Source organism: Doryrhamphus excisus, linkage group LG2, assembly GCF_037039965.1.
Source record: "Doryrhamphus excisus strain RoL-2023G ecotype Guam linkage group LG2, RoL_Dexc_Guam_v1.1, whole genome shotgun sequence".
NCBI lineage: Eukaryota > Metazoa > Chordata > Actinopteri > Syngnathiformes > Syngnathidae > Doryrhamphus > Doryrhamphus excisus.
The window spans coordinates 17504091-17526569 of record NC_136358.1 but is presented as its reverse complement, the minus strand read 5'-3'; the positions used below and the strand labels follow the sequence as shown (position 1 = coordinate 17526569).

General features: G+C 39.8%; 1 protein-coding gene across 4 annotated transcripts in view; it reads right to left on the bottom strand.

Annotated features, from left to right (window-relative positions):
- Nucleotides 1-21289, bottom strand: part of ptpn12 (protein tyrosine phosphatase non-receptor type 12) — a 33751-nt gene extending 12462 nt beyond the window's left edge. For 3 of the 4 annotated variants that reach the window (XM_058077662.2, XM_058077664.2, XM_058077663.2), the window contains exons 1-12: nt 20698-21288; nt 11611-11719; nt 11365-11441; nt 7877-7972; nt 7207-7245; nt 7023-7091; nt 6852-6911; nt 6633-6775; nt 6202-6268; nt 6026-6103; nt 4227-4325; nt 734-819 (exon numbers count right to left, since the gene is read on the bottom strand). In XM_058077662.2, coding sequence (XP_057933645.2) covers nt 734-819; nt 4227-4325; nt 6026-6103; nt 6202-6268; nt 6633-6775; nt 6852-6911; nt 7023-7091; nt 7207-7245; nt 7877-7972; nt 11365-11441; nt 11611-11719; nt 20698-20799 — 1025 coding nt within the window. In that variant the 5' untranslated portion in view covers nt 20800-21288. Of the gene's footprint in view, nt 1-733; nt 820-4226; nt 4326-6025; nt 6104-6201; nt 6269-6632; nt 6776-6851; nt 6912-7022; nt 7092-7206; nt 7246-7876; nt 7973-11364; nt 11442-11610; nt 11720-20697 lie in introns of all 4 variants that reach the window. The other variant, XM_058077661.2, reaches the window with a different exon arrangement.
- Nucleotides 21290-22479: the final 1190 nt, after the last annotated feature.

Here is a 22479-nt window from a genome sequence, read left to right as displayed (position 1 = left end):
AAAAATAATTTCTCTACCAACTGTATGTGGTTTCTTACGTTTTTCTTATTTGCTGGTTTATTATTATTTTACTTATTTATTACTGATTGATTGATTTATTGTCTTTATTCTTAATTTTTTATTTATTTTATTTAATCTTATTTTGTGTATAGAAAAAAAAATTAAGATATTTTTTCCCAGTTTTTAATAAATGCGTTTTGTTTTTGTTTTTTTGAAAACCTGATGCGGCCCCGGCTTCACCCAGAACCTAGCTCCGGTGGCCCCCAGGTAAATTGAGTTTGAGACCCCTGCTTTAGACCAACTGTTCAAGCAGCTCATTCATGTGTTGGAAAGTGGGAATGTCGCTCTTATCAAGCATTCATTCATTCATTCTCTACCGCTTATCCTCATGAGGGTCGCACTGGAGCCTATCCCAGCTGTCTTCAGGCGAGAGGCGGGGTATTATATACCCTGGACTGGTGGTCAGCCAATCACAGGGCACATACTATAGACAAACAACCATTCACACTCACATTCATACCTATGGACAATTTGGAGTCGCTAATTAACCTAGCATGTTTTTGGAATGTGGAGGAAACCCACTCAGGCACGGGGAGAACATGCAAACTCCACACAGAGATGGCCGAGGGTGGAATTGAACACTGTGAGGTCTGCACGCTAACCACACGACTGCCATGCAGCCCTCTTATTATCAAGCATTGTTATTAATAAATACAGCTGAAAAGAGGATTACCTGCGTATGCGTGGTGGTTTCGGAGGAGGCGTGTCCCATCGCTCGTCATCTGACTGGTGGCCTGCTTTGTCTGGGCTACTTTCATCCTGCAATGTTTAAGAAGTCATTATGTAACACTGCATATGAGTCAAATATAGTAGTATTCATTCATTCATTCATTCATTTTCTACAGCTTATCCTCACGAGGGTCGCCAGAAGCGGGGTACACCCTGGACTGGTGGCCAGCCAATCACAGAGCACATATAGACAAACAACCATTCACACTCACATTCATACCTATGATAAATTAACCAAATTAACCTAGCATGTTTTTAGAATGTGGGAGGAAACCGGAGTCCCCAGAGAAAACCCATGCATGCTCGGGGAGAAAATGCAAACTCCACACAGAGATGGGAGGTGCGCTAACCACTCGACTGCTCGCCATGCAGTCAATATAGTAGTAGTCCTAGTCAAAATACCTATTAGAGAGCAAGCAAAAGGTGGAAAACCATATGTAGGATGTGTGTCAACTAAAAATCGACCGATACATCGGCCGGCCGATATTTGCGTTCTTTACTTGAATCGGTATCAACCGATACATGCGTGGGTTCGCCGATGTATTTTTCCGCCGCATTATTTTCAGACAGGCATCCGCCGGGCAGCTTTGTGTTGCCAGAGGATACGTTTTCAACTTTTAATTAGCCTCTAACAGTTAAACTTAACAGTTAAAATATTGACACCTGCTTTGAAATATGAAACATGAACGCCAAGTTCATGGCAACATAGTTGCTTAAAAATGTAGTTTAGTTTGTGGGTTTGAAAACCAGGAATGCTGCGGAATGCTTCATCTTTAAAAGTGCCTAGCGTTGGAATTAGGGAGCTGTTGATGTAGTTGGAGGCTAATATGAACAACACAGGTTTAATGTCAACGTACTAAATTGTGTCAGTGTGATGTGTTTGTGTGTGTGGAGGTGAGGGGGGGAGCAGTCATTACATCCATGCTAAATAAACTTAAATTACGACAGAAATGTTTTGCACAAGGTTGAATATTTATTCCTTTTAAAGTTGATAATGCTGTTTAAATATGTGTTTAAGAACGCTGAATCCTACTGTGTTTAGTGTTTACATTTCTATAAATATTTGTTTAAACTTGAGACATGTAATATTTGTAATAGTTGTCATTTTTTCATGTAAATTGAGGGAGCAAAAGCAGTATCGGCCTCTAATATCGGCCCTAGCAAAATCGGCCATCGGCCCCCCCAAAAAACCATATCGGTCGATCCCTAGTGTCAACTACTATAATAGGCGCTACTGCCGCAGCAGACTGCACCTCTGTGGGAGTTTAGGCCACTAGAACAACAATGGCTGAGCAGACGTGACTCAACCTGCTTATGGCGTGAGTCAGTAAGGCCCACTGATAATGTTTGGGAAAGCAGTTAGCGGTGCAAGATAATGGCTCAGTTGTGGTGGCAAAGTTGGAGCACAATGTGGATTTTATGCGCGCAGTATCGTGTGCTGTGCAAAACTCTCTATTCTCTGACCCAAAAAATGCATTATTTTGGGATGCCGCGACAATCATCATCATAGCTTCCTGAGCAGGAAGTCTCTTTCTCCACCATGTTTGGTAACAGCAGAAAAAAAAAAAACATGCTCCAGCAAATACAAATAGACGGTGTGGACATTGAAAGGGTGAACAAAATTAAGTTTCTGGGGATCACAATAGATGAAAATATGAGCTGGAAACATCATATTACAAATATACAACACAACATATCTTACTTATTGTGTGGAAATATGGGCTAATAACTATAAAAGCTATCTTCACTCGCTAAATGTACTGCAAAAAAGGTCAGTAAGGATAATTCATAATGCCGCTCTACAGAGAACATACTAACTCCTTATTTGTAAAATCACAAATACTTCAACTTGCTGATATAGTTCATCTTCAAACAGCTAAAATAATACATAAGGCTAAAAATAACCAATTAGCTAAAAATGTCATCCAATACTTCTCTACAAGAGAGGAGAAATATGATCTCAGGGAAGAAGTACATTTGAAACACTTCTATGCTAGGACTACATTAAAAAGCCATAGCATTTCAGTATGTGGAATCAAACTATGGAATGGATTGAGTAAGGACCTCAAACAATGCACAACGATGAGCCAATTCAAGAAACAATACAAGCAGTTGATGTTTGCTAAATACAAGGATGAAGAGTCTTCAACCAGTCATGATGTGCTATATATATATATATATATATATATATATATATATATATATATATATATATATATATATATATATATATATATCACTACATTGACACTTACTATGGTACCCATTATGTCATTGTTAAGTACATTATTTATATAAAAAAAGAAAACCTTAAACTCTCTTATGGAAAGCAGGAAGTGAACAAATGTAACAACTGTGAATTCAGATTATGTGATGCATTCAATTGTAATCTGATGCATGTTCAAATGAAATTAAACCATTACCATTACTTTAGTATGTGACAAAAATAAATACACACAAAAATAAAATAAATAAATAAGAATTAATAAAATACATTAAAAAATACAAAAATATACATTAGGAAAGCAGGAAGTGAACAAATGTAACAGTTACTGATTGTAAAAGTACCAGATGGAGGGGTAGGATTTAATAAGCTTTGCTTCTTCCTACTCCTTTTGGACATGTGGAACTGTGAACTGATTATGGGATGCATTCAATTGTAATCTGATGTATGTTCAAATGAAATTAAACCATTACCATTACTTTGGTATGTGACAAAAATAAATAAATAAACACAAAAATAAAATGAATAAAAATTAATAAAATACAATAAAAAATAAACAAATATATATTGGGAAAGCAGGAAGTGAACAAATGTAACAGTTACTGATTGTAAAAGTACCAGATGGAGGGGTAGGATTTAATAAGCTTTGCTTCTTCCTACTCCTTTTGGACATGTGGAACTGTGAACTGATTATGTGATGCATTCAATTGTAATCTGATGCATGTTCAAATGAAATTAAACCATTATCATTACCATCTTATATCATTACTATCTGGGTAACAAGTCCTACTTCTCAAACATAACGGTCATAACTCATTAATGAAGGCAGACACAACTTTCTAAACATGTCTGTAAACTTTTCTCCTTGGCTGCACTTGTGGGACACAGCAGAGGAGAGACTCGATGCGGCGTGAGCTTGTTAGCGGTTATGTGGGCCATTGTGAGGAGTAAATAATAATGATGACGACAGAGCAAAGCTTTTTTAAATAAATGTCCTCCGAGAGCGCCGCTCTTTTAGGTCACAACTCTTGGAGAGTTTTCTCGAGGCCTCTCTTCTCCATTCCGCCTACACTCCCATGTGACTAATTATTTGTGGGGTTTTTTTTTCCTCCCCACTCTCTCCGCCTCTCTTCCAGTGTGTTACTCAGCAACATCCTGTCTTTCTTCAACACTAGACACCATGTGTGTGTGTGTGTGTGTGTGTATGTCGTACCATAACATCATGTATCTGCACGTTTGTGGGGCTCTCCAGTAGCTGTAGTTGTTTGGTAAAGAGCTGCGCTATTGCTCTGTGGACCAACTCGTACTGCTCCTGAGGAGGGAGAAAGACAGATGATGAGGGAGGGAGGAGGATGAGGTGTTCTAAAAAGCCAAATGGAAGGCATTAAGGACATGATGGAAACAAATCAATACTACAGTGCGAACATTTTCAAAAATATTACAGTAAATTAAAAAAAAGTGCTGGCAGATGAGCGCTAAACTCATTACCTTCCCCAGCAAAACAAGAAACGTAAGAGCTGGTGTTTTTAAAAAAAAAAAACAAAAAATCTCAATTTGATTACAAGATTCCTGGAAACTGTGTGAAATATTGAGCTCAGAAGCGAGGCACTGCATCAGGGGTGTCCAAACATTTTCCAATGAGGGCCAAATACGGAAAAATGAAAGGATGCAAGGGCTACTTTAATACTGTATATTGTAAAGCAAATATGCAAAAAAGTTATGTATAGTTCAACAAAAAAATGCATCTCAGGTTTATGATGTAGATGGAAAAGCCTATTAGTATCAACTTCACTCTTTGCCCCCCATTTTTGCAGTTATTCAAAATATTTCAACTTTCCTCTTGAAAATGTTGTTCCCATAGTTATGACTTAATATTCCCGTAATATTATGACTTTCCCATCCTATTAAAAAAATAAATAAATAACTTTATTCTATGTTTTGTTTGTTTCTCATAATATTATCACTAAAAACTAAATTTTTTCTTTAATATTTCAATTCTGTGCTTATTTTCCTTCATAATATTCAGAGATTATGCTCGTAAAAGGTATGGCTTTTTGAGACTGATGCATTAGATGCACAAGATTCATTAATTTTCCATCAATTTTTTCAACCACTTTTTTCATGTAAATTTTCTTCCTGTAATTCTGACTTTATAATATAGAATTATATTTTTATTATTAATTATTATATGATTATTATTATTATTATTATTATTATTATTATTATTATTATTAGAATATAGACTTTAGAAAACATTTGGACTTTTTCTGCAACCAAGTTTTCCAAAAAAATACAAATTTATTTGTAAATTTTTTCCTCATATTACCACTTCAAAATAAGTTGTTTTATTATATTTTATTAATATTTCAAATTACTGAAATTATATTATTTTTCCTCATAATATTGAAATATTATACTCGTTAGATCACAACTTTTTTTTATCTGTTTTCTCAATTTTCAAAAAATGTTAAATTATATTTTTAATGTGCCGCGGGCTGCACATGGACCCCGGCCAACACTACGCCCCCCCCATAAATAAATTGTTGACAACAAATAGATAATCCTGCTTGCTCTTTACCTGATACGGTTATATGGACTTGTATGGACTTATATGGTAACTTTTTCTCCAATCTAGTTTTCCAAAAATGACAAATTTGTCAATTTTTTTCTCATAATATTACCACTTCAAAAGTTTTGTTTTTTTAATTTTTTTATATTTCAAATGATTAAAATTACTTTTTTCCTCATAATATTGAAATATTATACTTGTTAGATCACAACTTTTTTTTATCTGTTTTCTCAATTTTCAAAAAATGTTAAATTATATTTTTAATGTGCCGCGGGACGCACATGGACCCCCCCAACATAAATAAATAGTTCATAACAAATAATAATGCTGCTTGCTCTTTACCTGATTCGGTTATATGAGAAGGACAATCTACTAGGAACATCTTCCGCTGCTCTTTTAATGGCTGTCATTTGATAAAGTCTAGTCATGACTTTCATTCAAACCTTGGTCTGAACAGCGGAGTGGCGCTGTGTCCTCATTTCCTGGATCAAGCGGAACACATTGAAATCTTCTGGAATTTTCTAAAAAGGGCACACAATGCAAAACAGGTTCAATCATGCTATCTGCATTTGTGCTTCGAGTCGACGTGGAGAAAGAAAGTTTGTCTATATTGACTTGCCCCGGCCTTGAGTAGGTTCCACGTGTAGTCAATGGCACAGATGGCGCCCGTCCTCCCACAGCCCGCGCTGCACAGTAAGATGATTAGATTGACTCTTATATCAAATCTCCGTGTGATACGGAAACCGACATGATAGCGTACAAATAATCATGAAAGTCCATCTTATGTTGTCATGTAGTTGTCTGCTTTTCATGCCAGCTCATCAAACACACAAGACGCGACTTTGTAGCCCCGCTGTGCATAAGCGGGAAGTGTCCTCGGGCTTCTCATTACGGCTTATTGCGCACACATGGAGACGGCGTGTGCCATCAGCATCACAGCGTGTGCTTCATTCTTTCACTATGAGAGCTTCTTTATTAGGGAGGAATAGTGCAGTCGTAAGCAAAAAAACACCACTATGATGTGGCGTGTGCGTGTGTGTGTGTGTGTACCTGCAGTGCACGCATATAGGTACGTCGTCATTCTCTTGGTACTCTCTCATGAGGCCTATCATGTCCAGGATGGAGTCAAACGACGAAGGGACGTCGTGGTCGGGCCAGTTGATGTAATGGAACTGCGTTATCCTCCGAGTTTCCTGCGGGGGAGACAACAAGCGGTAAACGCCAGTGTGCTGAAAAGTTTTTTTGGGTCTTACGTATGTATGAACCTACGTTCTCATACTCCACCAGCAGAGTCCGGATGGAGTAGTCAGTCCTGGCCTGCTCCGATTCCTGGAAGACAAGACGAAGATAAAATGTGCGAAATGAAACGCCGCCTCCTCCCCGCCGTTTTGCACGCTCATTAGGAAGCACAGCTGTGATGGTGCACGATTATCGACTTACACAGGAGATTCTGAAAGATCCGAAACTGACGGGCTCCTCGAGCAGCGGGAAATACCGCTCACATTTTTTCTGTGGAGAGAAGAGCGTAAGTTAGCTTTGGTGAAACGGAACAACTTCAGGAATTACATAGAAAAAAAACAGTGTCGTTGACGTGTTAAAAAAAAAAAAGGGTACGCCGACTCACCCTTCCCATTTCAAACTCTCGACAGGCCATCACAATAACCTGCAGAAACACAAACAAAGAGGATTACAATGGATACAATGGAGTGTTTGACACAGTTTGACGGTACAGGAGAGGCAAGCTTTGCCGCATGCTAGCTGAGCCTAATCACCGCTCTCGCTCTGCACGGGTCCATCTGGTCCACCCCATCTGCCTCGTATTAAATATTTAGTTCAACTATTTCTAACACTGACCACTTACCAACATGTATTTTAAATTCAAATAATGTATTGTTTAATTAATGACATTCATTCATTCATTCATTCATTTTCTACCGCTTTTTCCTCACGAGGGTCGCGCGGGGTGCTGGCGCCTATCCCAGCTGTCTTCAGGCGAGAGGCGGGGTACACCCTGGACTGGTGGCCAGCCAATCACAGGGCACATATAGACAAACAACCATTCACACTCACATTCATACCTATGGACAATTTGGAGTCGCCAATTAACCTAGCATGTTTTTGGAATGTGGGAGGAAACCGGAGTACCTGGAGGAAAACCCACGCATGCACGGGGAGAACATGCAAACTCCACACAGAGATGGCCGAGGGTGGAATTGAACCCTGGTCTCCTAGCTGTGAGGTCTGCGCGCTAACATGACAGTTGTTTGTAATAGAGAAAGAAAGTGTCAACTCACAGCTACGTTGTACTCCCAGTTCATCCTCCAGAAGTCCACAACTGTGTTGGGCAGCGGGCCCTGAGTTGCAATGTAGGCTTCTGGGCCATCCATACCCTGGAAAAAGTGAATATCATATGAATTCATGAGAAAAACAAAACCAATTTATCACATGATAAATAAAAACAAATATGGATAACGACTGACTCGACCAAGCTTGCTCGTTGAGTTGGACTTCCAGCGGTGTCACCGGAGTTGCTCTTCAAGTTTCCTACTAACTCGCCGATCAACAAGAAACGTGAGTATGGCTTCTTGCAACTCCTGCTCCCTCCTCCTTGAGAGGCTTTCCCTGCTGGAGGAACGTGTCCGCCAACTAGAGCAGAGTAATTTCGTAACGATAGATGTGGCGGGCACACCGGATAGCGTAGGTTGTAGCCAACCTACTAGTCTGGTTAGCATTAGCCCTAAGCGGCTGGCTAACCGCGGTGAGCCAATTCAGACGCATAACAGTTTTACTCCCTTAGAAAGCCCCACTATGTCACAGTCTACTGGCTCCCGCACATTAGTTATAGGTGACTCCATCACCCGTAACATTAAGCTCAAGAACCCAGCCACCGTAATGTGTATTCCTGGGGCCAGAGCACCCGATATTGAAGCTAGCCTTAGGGAGCTGACTCGCAACAGGTCCAAACACCGACATAAAGCAAACAACACTAGTTTCTCTGATATAGTGATACACGTCGGCTCCAATGACACTAGGATGAGGCAATCAGAGATTACAAAAAGGAACATAGCAAGGACTTGTAATCTTGCTAGAAAGATGTGTCGGCATCGAGTAGTTGTCTCTGGTCCCTTGCCTGCGAGAGGCAATGATGAGAGGTATAGTAGATTATTCTCGCTAAACCGGTGGCTGGCTGGCTTCTGTAACGAACAGGGTTTTCAGTTTGTAGATAACTGGCCTTCCTTCTGGAGGAACCCCCGACTGTTTGGTAGAGATGGCCTTCACCCTAATAGGGAAGGTGCTCTTACCCTTTCCAGAAATATAGATTACTGTTTAAGTCCCACATGACATCCTGCACTAGAACAAGTCGGGGGACAGGTGATTAGCGAGCCTGTCAGAATGGGTGTGGAGTCTGTAAGGTTATGGCTAACTGGCGCTATGCCGGACTTGAACAATACACATAGCCCTTTCTGTAGAATAAAGCGACATATTATGCATACAGATTCACAACCCATAAATGCACCACAGTTACCGCTTGGCGACATCATTCGCAAACATAAGATTAGCTTTCACTCTTATGCTGATGACACTCAGCTTTATGTCCCACTAAAGTTAACTGACCCGCACGACTGCTCTAATTTGGAGGCTTGCCTCATTGATATTAAACATTGGATGTCCTGTAACTTTTTACTCCTGAACTCTGATAAAACTGAGATGGTGATTATCGGCCCTGCTAAACAGAGCCGCCTGTTTAAGGACACCACTCTGAGTTTTGATAATAGTATAATTTCCCAAAGTGACTCTGTAAAAAATCTGGGTGTGATATTGGACCCGACTTTATCCTTTCATAAACACATTAAGAATGTTACTAAAACAGCATTTTTTCATCTTCGCAATATTGCAAAGATACGACCTATTCTATCAACTTCTGATGCAGAGACCCTAGTCCATGCATTTGTCACGTCTCGCCTTGACTACTGTAATGTACTGCTTTCTGGTCTTCCAATGGCGAGTCTCAAAAGCTTACAGTTAGTACAAAATGCTGCAGCGCGACTTCTTACAAGGACACGTAAGTGTGACCATATTTCACCAATACTAGCCAACCTGCACTGGCTCCCAGTTCACTTAAGATGTGACTTTAAGGTACTGCTTCTGGTTTACAAAATATTACACGGGTTGGCACCTTTTTATCTGGTGGACCTAATTGTACCCTATGCTCCGTCTAGAAACCTACGCTCACAACACGCCGGTCTTTTGACTATCCCGAGAGCCAGAAAGAAGTATGCAGGCTCTAGAGCCTTTTCCATTCGGGCCCCAACGTTGTGGAATGATCTACCTGTTAATATTAGAGCTGCTACCTCAGTAGAAATGTTCAAGTCCCGACTTAAGACTCATTTCTATACTTTAGCGTTTTGTTAAAAATATTCCCCGCCTGCTTTGACTGCCGCTCCTTCTCTCTCCCATACCGCCCCTCCGGCTGAGGGGGCGGGTCCAGGAGAGGCTGTTTTGGAAGTTTGCCTTGACGAAATTGGACATCGGACGTGGCCTACCTTGGAGGCGCTGCAGCAGAGGGATAGTGATCATCTCAAGACCCACGGCTGCCCAACTGTCCTAATGGCATCACATCTTGGACCTGGACTATTATACTCTATGTTTTTATTTAACTGTCACATGTAAACCTCTCCACATCCATTGCAGCCTGGTCATCCTAGAAGGGGGATTCCCCCATCTGCGGTCCCTTCTCAAGGTTTCTTTTTCCCTAATGGGTTTTTGAGTTTTTCCTTGCCCTGATGGGGGTTCAGATCAGGGGATGTCGTCTGTCGTCTATTGTCTGTCTTCTACTGTTGCCTGCTTGTTAAGCCCTTTGAGGCTCTTTTGTGATTAAGGGCTATATAAATAAACTTGACTTGACTTGACATAACATTGATATAGACACATGTACGCATGTTTATTTTCCTCCTCCCTCGCTACCAAACATGGATGTCGAGAGAGTTCATTTTTTGCATCAGACTCAACACCCCTGGTGTTGGTTCTAGCAGACCTCACAGCTAGGAGACCAGGGTTCAATTCCACCCTCGGCCATCTCTGTGTGGAGTTTACATGTTCTCCTCGTGCATGCGTGGGTTTTCTCCGGGTACTCCGGTTTCCTCCCACATTCCAAAAACATGCTAGGTTAATTGGCGACTCCAAATTGTCCATAGGTATGAATGTGAGTGTGAATGGTTGTTTGTCTATATGTGCCCTGTGATTGGCTGGCCACCAGTCCAGGGTGTACCCCGCCTCTCGCCCAAAGACAGCTGAGATAGTCTCCAGCGACCCTCGTGAGGAAAAGCGGTAGAAAATGAATGAATGAATATTTATTGAAGTGCAAGTTTATTTACATAGACCATACTCTTTATGTACTTCTATTCTATTTTTATTATAGTGTGTCTTTATGTATTTATTATGTTTATTTAGGTAATTTATTTGATTGAAAACGCCCTGTGATTGGCTGGCGACCAGTCCAGGGTGTACCCCGCCTCTCGCCTGAAGACAGCTGGGATAGGCTCCAGCACGCCCGCGACCCTTGTGAGGATAAGCGGTGGAAAATTAATGAATTACTTTTATTATTTTATTATTTTATTATTTTATTATTTTATTATTTTATTATTTTATTATTTTATTATTTTATTATTTTATTATTTTATTATTTTATTATTTTATTATTTTATTATTTTATTTATAAAATTATTTAATTTTATTATCTTTTGATATTGTGTACTTGCATTGTTTTGGGGTCACGGCTTACCTTGATGAAATTGGCATTGATGTAATCTGTGTCCTGATTGGTTGTCTTTAAAGTCAGCTTCACTCGAGTGTGATCAACTACAGAGGATAAAAAAAAGGACAGTTCATTCGCTGAAGCTGATGAATGAATGGGTGGATGAAGAAATGCAAATTGTTATTATTGTTATTATATTTTAATCCAGATGAATATCATAGTTGTAACTTCTCCTACGGTATATCTCTGTCCCGAGCAATTTGACATACTTACATGGTAGTATGTCCTTATATCGGTTCTTCTTGACGTTTTCCTCACGCTCTCCTACGTTGGTCGGATAGATCTTCTCCGTGCGGTACTTGGTGGATAATCGCCTCAGACGCTGAAAAGAAAGAAGAGCGCCACAAGACACATAATTAGCACTCTTTATCAAATAAACACGAACAACCTATTCAAATGCTGACTTTTTTGTATATTTTACTCCACTCCAAGACAAATGGAAGGACTACAACGTCTGAGAAAACCATCAGAGGCGTATTTGCCTCATGTGAAAAATTGTCTACTGCAAAGCTTTGGGAGGAAAAAAAAAAACACAACACAAAAAAACTCACTGATGGTACTGAATGGACGCCCACGCTTGTGTGCACAGTTTAGATTAGCGGGATGCAACATATGGAATGGCCTTGTGTCTCTGAGAGCGACACAAATCTGCTTCTGTGCGCACACACACACACTATACACACATTCAGACCATAGAAACAACACATTTGTGTGCTTGAATTGATCCCTCTAAATAGCAGCTGCAGTGGGACGGTGATAGCAAGGAGAAGCAAAATAGGTTTATATCCACCCACAGTTATGGGGAAAAATGTTTCTACTGTGTAAGGTTTTGCAGCTTGTATTTATTAGGGTTTTTTAAAAAAGGGAAGCAATTTAAAAACAAATTCTTATTTACAAATGCAGCCTGAACAAAGAGCAAAAGCACTTTGACAGGAGAGGGGAGTGCTGAAAATAAGAACAACGTTATATAAAATTACAAATATCAATACATTTATTAGGGGTGCACTGAAGGCCATTAAAAGGCCTGCACATGATGTAGTTCTGTCAAACAAAGTTGACAATTACTGTCCAAACCACTAAATTATAGCAGTTCCTTTAGTTTTCACATTTTAAAAACAAACAAAACTTGCATAACCGGTTACGCCGCAGATGTAGAATGCCACCATTTTTCCCCGACACCCTTTTTTGTTACCACACATTAACAGGCATGTGGTATACAGCGCTCTTATTTTGAAGGCTTGACTGTTGCTAAATAAACAAAGCTGTATACAAGAATAAAAGTGCTCTCAGCGGGCTGGCTGTCTGGCTCTTTGCTCCAGCTAGCTTTAGCTCAATTGCTAGCTGTCAGACTGTCAGACCAAACACTATGACCAACTGTAAAAATGATCATTTTAGCGACAGCAAAGCATGCTGGGAAAGGCGTAATCCCTTCATTCCACAGCTGCAAACTCTTCCAGGTTCCAGAATGATCAACAATCACTTGCGGTTTGGTTTGTCTTGTTTGTCCCCCCCACCTAGACTAGACCTAGACCCAGCTTTGAGTTCCTACAAATTTCCCAGAAAACATATTTAGTAGTTTTGGAATTCCGATGGTAATAAACATAACAGTACAAACTCCACAGCTACTGTCTGCAGAGACCCTGTTTCAAATTACTCATACTTCCTGTTACATAAAGCACACACACATGCATGCATGCATGCATGCACATGTGTACTCCACTGAACAACAAAAATAAAAAATAAAGGAAGCCTGGAGGGCAGAAAAGGAAAAATAAAGTAGAGGGAGTCTATGCCTGCTAGGCCTTCTTTAGGAGAAGATGAGGACTGAGGTAAAAAAAAAAAAACAGCCTCTTTGATCGCTAATGGCTTCTTTTATTCCCGGTTTCCACACTTCGCTCTTGACACACTTCTGAGTGAAATAACAGTAAGTAGAACGAGCTGAAGGCCTCCTACATGATAACATGCACACAGAAGAAAGAAAAAAAAACTGGTGATGTATTTCCTGCAGCAAACCACAATAACTGCGCTTCCTGTGACGGCTTCATGTCCACTGACACACACACACACAAACACACAGGGCGTTTCCCGTATAATCATGATGCCGCCTTCACAGACCCCTGTGAGGTTGAGTCATTACTTTGGCCTAAAATAACTGGAAGATGCCAGTTAGGTTATTGTATATGGTTTAATTTCATTTGAACATGCATCAGATTACAATTGAATGCATCCCATAATCAGTTCACAGTTCCACATGTCCAAAAGGAGTAGGAAGAAGCAAAGCTTATTAAATCCTACCCCTCCATCTGGTACTTTTACAATCAATAACTGCTACATTTGTTCACTTCCTGCTTTCCTAATATAGTTTAAGGTTTTTTGGGAGGGGGGTTACCAAAGTACGAGGTGATATATTTCTCAATATAATTATAAATATAAAATAAAATATTATAATATGCTATAATATTAAAATTTTATAATATCCGTTCTCACTGTATAATATAAAAGTTTTTTTTTTTTTTAAAATGTAAAAAAGAATTTTTCCGAAATACGAGGTGATATGACCATACAATGACATAATGGGTACCATAGTAAGTGTCACTATTGATATATATATATAGCACACCATGACTGGTTGAAGACTCTTCATCCTTGTATTTAGCAAACATCAACTGCTTGTATTGTTTCTTGAATTGGCTCATCGTTGTGCATTGTTTGAGGTCCTTACTCAATCCATTCCATAGTTTGATTCCACATACTGAAATGCTATGGCTTTTTAACGTAGTCCTAGCATACTTCTTCCCGAAGATCATATTTCTCCTCTCTTGTTGAGAAGTATTGGACGACATTTTAGCTAATTGGTTGTTTTTAGCCTTATATATTATTTTAGCTCTTTGAAGATGAACTATACCAGCAAGTTGAAGTATTTGTGATTTTAGAAATAAGGAGTTAGTATGTTCTCTGTAGGCGGCATTATGACTTATCCTTACCGACCTTTTTTGCAGTATTATTTAGCGATAATAATAAGATATGGTAGAACCAGAGAGCAATAAAGAGTGTGGAGTGATTTCTGATTGAGAACAAATTTTACTTTGTTCAATACTGAAATATTTCTTGCCACTTTATGTTGTATATTTGTAATATGAGGTTTCCAGCTCATATTTTCATCTATTGTGATCCCCAGAAATTTGTTTTTGTTCACCCTTTCAATGTCCACACCGTCTATTTGTATTTTCTGGTGCGTGTTAGGTTATAACAATGTGATGAATACTAATAACTAGAAAAATAAAATGGCACGCTGTGGACTGGATGGACAGCGACAACTGTAGTTGCAAATGGTCCCTAGCGGAGGTAAAATAGTGGCGAAGTGAGTAGATAGAAAACCATGAAAAGTGAGTTAGGAGTTGTAGTGCTAACCTACTTTCTGCCTCCTGGCTGAATAAGCATTGCTGTACTTGCTTGGCATGCTGAATAATTCACTCACACACACACACACACACACACACACACACACACACTCTTAGGCGCTCTATCTTTCTTCACTTCAGCATTGAGCGCTGATTGGCAGAGCATGTGTTCTTCCTGCATAAGCAGTGTGTGTGTGAGGGGGGGGAGGGTTTTTGTCTGTGTGGTCAGGATGCGGGGGTGTCAAGCTGTACTGTCTGATGGTCACCTTCATTGCACACACGCACATACACGAATGCTAAAATAGGTCGCCGCGTACAACTCAGGCAAAGAGGCACCTCGACATTGAAGCAATTAAGTGTTTAAATTCTTGCAAGCGAGTTTTGCACAGAAGCTACACATTATCAGTAAGCTAATATAGGTCAGTGGAGCACTGGCTCAGCCAAACAAGAGGATGCATTGCAGTACTTTACGTTAATTAGCCACCAGGGTTTCCTTCTCTACTTTTACCTCCCTGTCGGTCTAAACGTCGACATAACATCGTCTTGTTTTGCGATATAAGTCAGTATACGCCTAAAGAACCCTTCACTGTTTGTTAAAGACCTGTCGTGGTGTCTATGATGTGGTCACACTTGAAAGCAAGCACTCTGGCTGAACTCGATGAATGGTGGCAGACCAGTCAGGTGCCCACTTCCGATTGGGGACACACATCTCAGACCAGGCTACACACAAAGAGGGCTCCTCTGCGGTCAAAGTCTGCAACAATTACCACAGCATGTTGGCAGATATTCTTCTAGACGTGTTTTTTTTTTTATATATTCTTGAGGCCTGGTTGGGACTAATTGTTTAATAGAGCGATTGCTGATAATAATATTTTGAAAGCACATTATCAGATTAGAACTGTCCCTTTTCTGTGTGTTTTAAAGAGAGAAAAACAGTTAGCATGAGGTAGCAAACAAGTCACCTATTTTGAATATAAAGCCCTTTTTTGAATAAAAAAAAACCTTTAAAAAAAACAACCATATTCCATACATAACGTGACCTGCACATTAGCCAAGCTACAGCGACATTAGCCATGTTCACATGAGTTTTTCTCTTTCCGAATGGAATCTTTCGGAATGACTTCCGAAAGCAATGGTATACATGGAAAGGAATATTCCAATCGCATGTCTACATGCGCCGCTATAATCAACCAGAATAGTCAATGTGGCATTCACAGTAAAGCGTAAACACCAACATCACGTGATACAGACTTCCTCGAGTTTTTCTTCCACTTGTTGAAATAACTCTGTATTGCCAGTTTTTCCTTTGTCCAGTCTTGAAATTTAGTTTGAATCAAAAACAAACTTTCCTTAGCAGTCCAGTGCCGATTACTCGCCTCCATTTTTTTTTAAAAAGCTGCGTGTTATGTCATATCTCAACATTCGCTAAAAGAACGCACCCGGGAACAGGAAAAGATAAAGTTCAATCATGCTAATATTTTATAATTAAGCTCGGCACATGTTTTATATAGATATATATTTTCTTTTTTAATAAAACTGGACTTGTGAATGTCGTATAGAAGGGTTTAGATTCTGTTCCAAAGATGGCGCTAATGCACACAAAAGCTGCTTGCCAACCGCCAATAAACAACAGAAGAAGAAAAACACCAAGAAGAATGCAGTCTGACAACTTTCCATTTGAGCGGGTACAAGATACCTCAATCGGATTGGGGAAAGGAATATACCTGTGAATCCGATTATTCATATATTCATTCGGATTGGCACTTTTCTTTCGGAATGAGGTGTATATACAAAAGGTTAGATTCTTTCCGTTTGAGCAAATAACCCGAATGGAATTGGAATATTTGGGTCCATGTATACATGGCTAATGTCTTTAGACACTAAAATAATAATATTTTTAAAGCACAGACAGCAATATCGTTATCAGATTAGAACTGTCCCTTTTCTGTGTGTTCTAAAGAGAGAAAAACAGCTAGTATGAGGTAGCAAACAAGTCACCTATTTCGACTATAAAGCCCTCTACAAAAGCCTTAAAAAAAAACATATTCCATACATAACGTGACCTGCATATTAGCCAAGCTACAGCGACATTGTTATTGTAGGAGCTAATGCCAAAAGCCCATTACCATGTGTCGGTGGTCGACAGCTTTGTAGTTTGGGCATTAGCTACCGTTGGCTTCTCTTGCTAGCAACCGTCGGAAGTTGTAACTCAATTTTGGACGCGTTGCTCCTGCCAGACGGTATTCAAGCAAACATCTGTAATTATGGTTGTGATCTGTGGTCGGGAAGAGTGCCAAAAATAGTCCGACTTTGAATCGGTGCAGAGTTCTCTTCAGTCCGTCCGTTCTCACTGGAAGTGACGTGACTCATGTGTGGTCTTACGGTCTCTACGAGTGTCTCAGCTTTGTACGAAAGAAGCGTTTTGTTTTGTACAGGAGGTATTTGACAAGATCTTCCAGTCTCCTGGTGTACTACGTTTGGAGAACAAACACTATGGATCGTGGTAGATAATAGATAAAATAAAAATATTAAAAACATACATATAATAAAATTAATTAAAATAAAAAAAATCAAAATAAATTAAAATTAATTAAAATTAAAAGAAAATTAATTAAAATTAATCAAAATTTAAAATAAATTAAATGAAAATTAAATGAAAATAAATTAAAATTAAATGAAAATGAAAATTAAAAATAATAAAATAAATAAAATAAATAAAATAAATAAAATAAATAAAATAAATAAAATAAATAAAATAAATAAAATAGATAACATGCTGTGTCAAAGTTCCAGGTGTGGATGTAACCACAGTCAGGCCAACCATTCCGATGTTATCGACCGCAGTATGTCCAAGCTGCAGTTTTGTTTTAGACCTAATTACCATCGCAGACGTCTCAGTCATACTTTACAAACAAACAGCATTCACCAACAGTGTTCCCCTCTGAATCCGAGCAGGAAGCAGATGTGGAACTACGGCCCATAATCCCCATCATCTGGGACGGGAGCTGCTAGAGTGCGTGCCGTCCCCCTCGCTCGTTCAGATATTCACAGCCCATAAAGCGCCAACCTGCTGACCTCATAAGCCTGGTCCTCTACCTCTAACGCTCTACATCTGTCTTCAGCCTGCATTGTGTGCCTCTGCACGCACCGTTTTTTGTCTGTTTTGATACCGCCCAATTCCAATTCTAGTTCTGGCGGAGCTAGCATAGCAATGATTCACAACCGGCAAGTGTGCATGTGAGAACCTCTTGAGTATTCTTTCACCTTAATCTCACTCTCATACACACACGCCACGTTAACACACCATTTTCTGAGTGTGTGGTGAAGGTATTAGCTCAATTTTGCTAGCTAAAGATACAAGCTAAAAACAAACACATAGTCTCACAAATACAGGTTAAGGTGGAAACATCGGGTACGCATATGACAGCTTGCTTTGCAACAAAGGAAAAGCAGAATGTTCCAGATGCCTTGATGCCCCTTGTGATGCCCCTGCAAACAAAGGAAAAGATGCCTTGATGCCCCAGCAAACAAACGAAAGAAAAAACACCATGAAAGCTCAAAGTTCAAGCAAGGGCAGTGGCGAAAGCTGATTGGTCCAGGACTCCAGCCTCGAGTGTAAAAATGGCCGGAAGGGTGCTTTTTTTGCAGCTGCGCTGTAATAAGACCCGCTTACTTGTAGGTATAAAGGGACTGCAGATAAGCCCGGACGTCTGTATTCGGTATTGTTGTCAGGAAAAAACAATTTGGTTCTCATTCTATAATTTGGTTCTTTAAGAGTCCCTTATCCTCTATTTGAAACCCAGGGGAAGGATTTCTACAATGGTCCTGGTCAATGACGTTCTTGCTCCTTGTCGCTTCTTATGGCGTTTGTTAGCTTTCATCATGCAAAGTTCACAGAGCGGAAATAGTGGTTGGTTTCTCTTGTGAGAATAAGGCAGCTCCAAGGCAAAAGGCCTGTTTTTTTGGGTTAGAAGGAGGAAGTGGCTTGACACAGGAGAAACGGGTGTCGTTTTAGAGTAACATGAAGCAGGAATACACACGTGCGCAAGAACAGGAGAGGACCCCTGCTGTGTACCACCAATCAAAGTGTTCCTGTTCTGCTGATGTGCCTTAAGTAGATGACAAACGCCGAGGCTGACGAGCAAAAATCCTTCAGTCACAAAATATATCTATCTCATAAATCTCACTACAAGGAACCTCGTTCTTGCCAGTAAAAAGTATCGCAAAGTCCTCACTCTTTGAATATTTCCAGTGCCCGCCACAGCATTTAGTTGTTTCATCAAACGTACCATATAATCTCAGACTCGTTGACCGAGCAGCACACTGTAATTACGCGTATAAAACACGTTCTATATATAAAGCAACAATAGGCAGTTAAACTGGGTGCTAAAGCAGGGTTTTCTGGGCCCACTCACTTGGGTGAAGTCCCCCCAAAAAAATCTTGCTTGGGCACAGTGGGAGCAAGTTTTCCTCGTCTACAAGCTGCTATGTGATGAATAATTGAAGTGAAGCGCTGCGTGATGTTGCCAGATGAGGGCAAAGTCAGCCAGAGGCCTCGGATTAATGAATATTTAGCTTGCAAGCAAGCTAACGAGCTTAAACTGAAGCATTTCCTCAAAATATCACAGGAGCAGAGCAAAAGCCAATATGACCTGTATGACATCCAATATTGACACAGATAATAGCGCTCACGTTTGATTGATTGACACCTCTTGTTGCTTTTACAATGTGTGTCATCAATGCTGCTATGTAAAAGGTAGGACATAATGTGATGAAATGGGCCCAAGAAAGAATGTTGCAAGCTCCAGCAAGCTTTCATGAAGTAAGTACAGAAAGGGAGTGTGTGTCAAAGTGTGTGTGTGTGCTCACTTGCGAGGGCTCCTAACGCCTCATTCCCAATCAATATGTGGTCATTAAACAAACATAAATCACTTTACAGTACATAAACTGTAGTAAGCGCGATCTTAACCTGCAGCCACAACTGCTTGTTTGTTTAATTGTAACTTCACACATGTATGTTCCAAAGACCTGCATCCCCAACTAGCAGAATGCTTCTCATGTGTAATCAGCTATTATATTTCAAATTTAACTATTAAAATATGTATAAAGTAACATTTTTGGTGTGCAATTTCACAACTTTGGCTTACTTTCTTTGATTTATTTACACAACAATGTAGTGTTGATACATTTTGACATCTATTACTGAAAGATGTGTGGAATATTTGCAATAATAATAATAATAAGTAACGCATACTTTGCTAGTTTACTGGCAACATCCTCTTTATGGATATGGAGTTTGTGGTTTTAGTATGTCAAAAATGAATTAAAAATCATTTTTGTTTTGCTTATGAACAGTATGTCCAAGTTAAAACAAGACAAATATCGAAATAGCTGCTTAAAGTGACATAGATGTGAGTTATAGTAGTAAAGTATAGTATATACTATATATAGTATAGTATAGTATAGTATAGATGATTTAGTTTTTACACCTATTTCTCATCAGGCATGGTGCACATAAGCTAGCTTGCATCAACAGGAAGTAAACACCCACCACCACAACTTTGCTAACATGCTATGCTAACTGAAGCTACATCATATAACGGCTGTGCAATAGCTCAAATAGTATCAAAGGTGACGTTAGTGTGTAACGTATGGTTGTTTATGTTTAAAGAAAGTTGTGAGACAAAGCTAGGCCGCCATGTAAAGCCTGGCAGTGGGGAGGACGAGGAAGCGGGGCAACGCGGCCGCCCCTGCTTCACCTCTTGCGGGATACAACCGGTCAGGACCCGTGGCTAAGAAATGGGTCATATTGGACGGTGAGGAAGACACATTAAAAGGGATATAAAAGGGGGCGCTAGGTAGGTAGCTAGCTAACCGGCCATCATTTTTTTAGACCTACCATAAAGTCGCTGCCGAAGTTGTCCTCTCCTCTCTCGTCGTCCCCCTCAGTCATGGTTTTCACGCCCTGGATAAACTTTCTCAGGATGTCCGCTTGGTCCATTACGCTATTTCTGGAAAGGTGCCCCGCTAACCGTATAAACAACGTCCTTAAAGTAGCAGGGGAGGTGGGGGAAAGCAAGAAAAAAAGACAAAAGGAAGCAGGAGGGGATAAATAAAAAAATAAATATGCTTCACGGATCCTCCCAAGGAGTCATCGTCGGTGTACAGCCCTTCCTTTTCTCTCCTTTTAATTAATATTATTTATCGCTCCATCTTGCTTCTCCTCCTTTCTTCTGGTGTTCTTTTCACAATGCTTAATCGTCCCAAGGGGGGTGGAAAGGCTGCGTCCTGTCTGTAACCGTAAGTTTACAACCGTTGTGTTGCATAAGAAACGTAACGTTGATTTAAAAGGAAATAAAAGATAAAGAATGAAGACTTTGGAAAAAAAAGAGAGAACCCGGTCTGGTTAAGTCTATGTACCCCTCCCTGTCTAGCTCGGTGTCCACATTCACTGCTACTGTGGAACATCCGGACTGGGCTCAGCCAACAGGCAAACATGGCCCGCCTCTTTCAAGACAATTCTTGCTTGTGTTTGGTGGGTGTGAATACATGCTGGGATTTGATTGGCTGAGCGAAACGTTGCTCTTGGAAAAGGAGGATTATGATTGGGTACAGCTTCAGTCTGTCGTTTAGACGCGCTTTGTTACGTCATCACATTAGTGTAAATGTATGTTATGCCACATTCTTTTGTGAGTGTAAATATTTATTTACGAATAACAATTAGTATAATTATGTTAAAAGCCAAATAAATTAATGTATTAATAGCTAATAGCTAATTGATTGTGTACAGCTTCAAACTATCGTTTAGACGCGCTTTGTTACGTCATCACATTAGTGTAAATGTATGTTATGCCACATTCTTTTGTGAATGTAAATATTTATTTACAAATAACAATTAGTATAATTATGTTAAAAGCTAAATAAATTAATTGATTAATAGCTAATAGCTAAATTGATTGATTGGGTAGTGTAAATAAGTGTGAGTGAGTGTAAATATTTATTTACGAATAACACATGGTACATGCATTTATGTATTGGACACTCTAAAGTGACGCCCCTGCAGGTGGTCAAGAATAGACCAGGGAGCAGGTTAATCCTCTCTGATCTAAAATTAAGAGATAACTCTGATAATCCAGTCAGGCGGCCATTACTGGAGTTTAATCTGCACCAAAGACGTATGGACGCATGGATGGATATTACATGAATGGTTAGAATTAAGACAGAGTCAACAGATTAATGGGTTGGGTGTGTAATCTGGATTAAACAAGACCAGAAATAGAATGAAAGTCAATGTATCCTACACACACAATTTAGTGAGGGAGTTACATGGGAATCGTATTTTAAACAGGCCCTCTGCTTGCTTCCTTCCTGGTTCTTCTCTACTGTATTTGACCTCTGACCTCCCAGCGGAGCCGAGGGGCCTCCAGACTTTCACAACTATGACAGCATCCTGCTGACATGGCTTCCAAACCATCCCTTTTTTACTTTCTCCCTCACACACACCTTCTCTCTCTCTCTCTCTCTCTCTTGCAGGAATGTGGCGTTCAAGAGCAGCTGAGAGCAGGAATGCCACTGTTACAAGCCCGTACACAACTCCGAGGGAGGGAGTCTCCATATACACTTTACCGCGTTACCTGAAATACAACCAAAATTAACCCCAAAGAGCCATTTTTGTTATTTC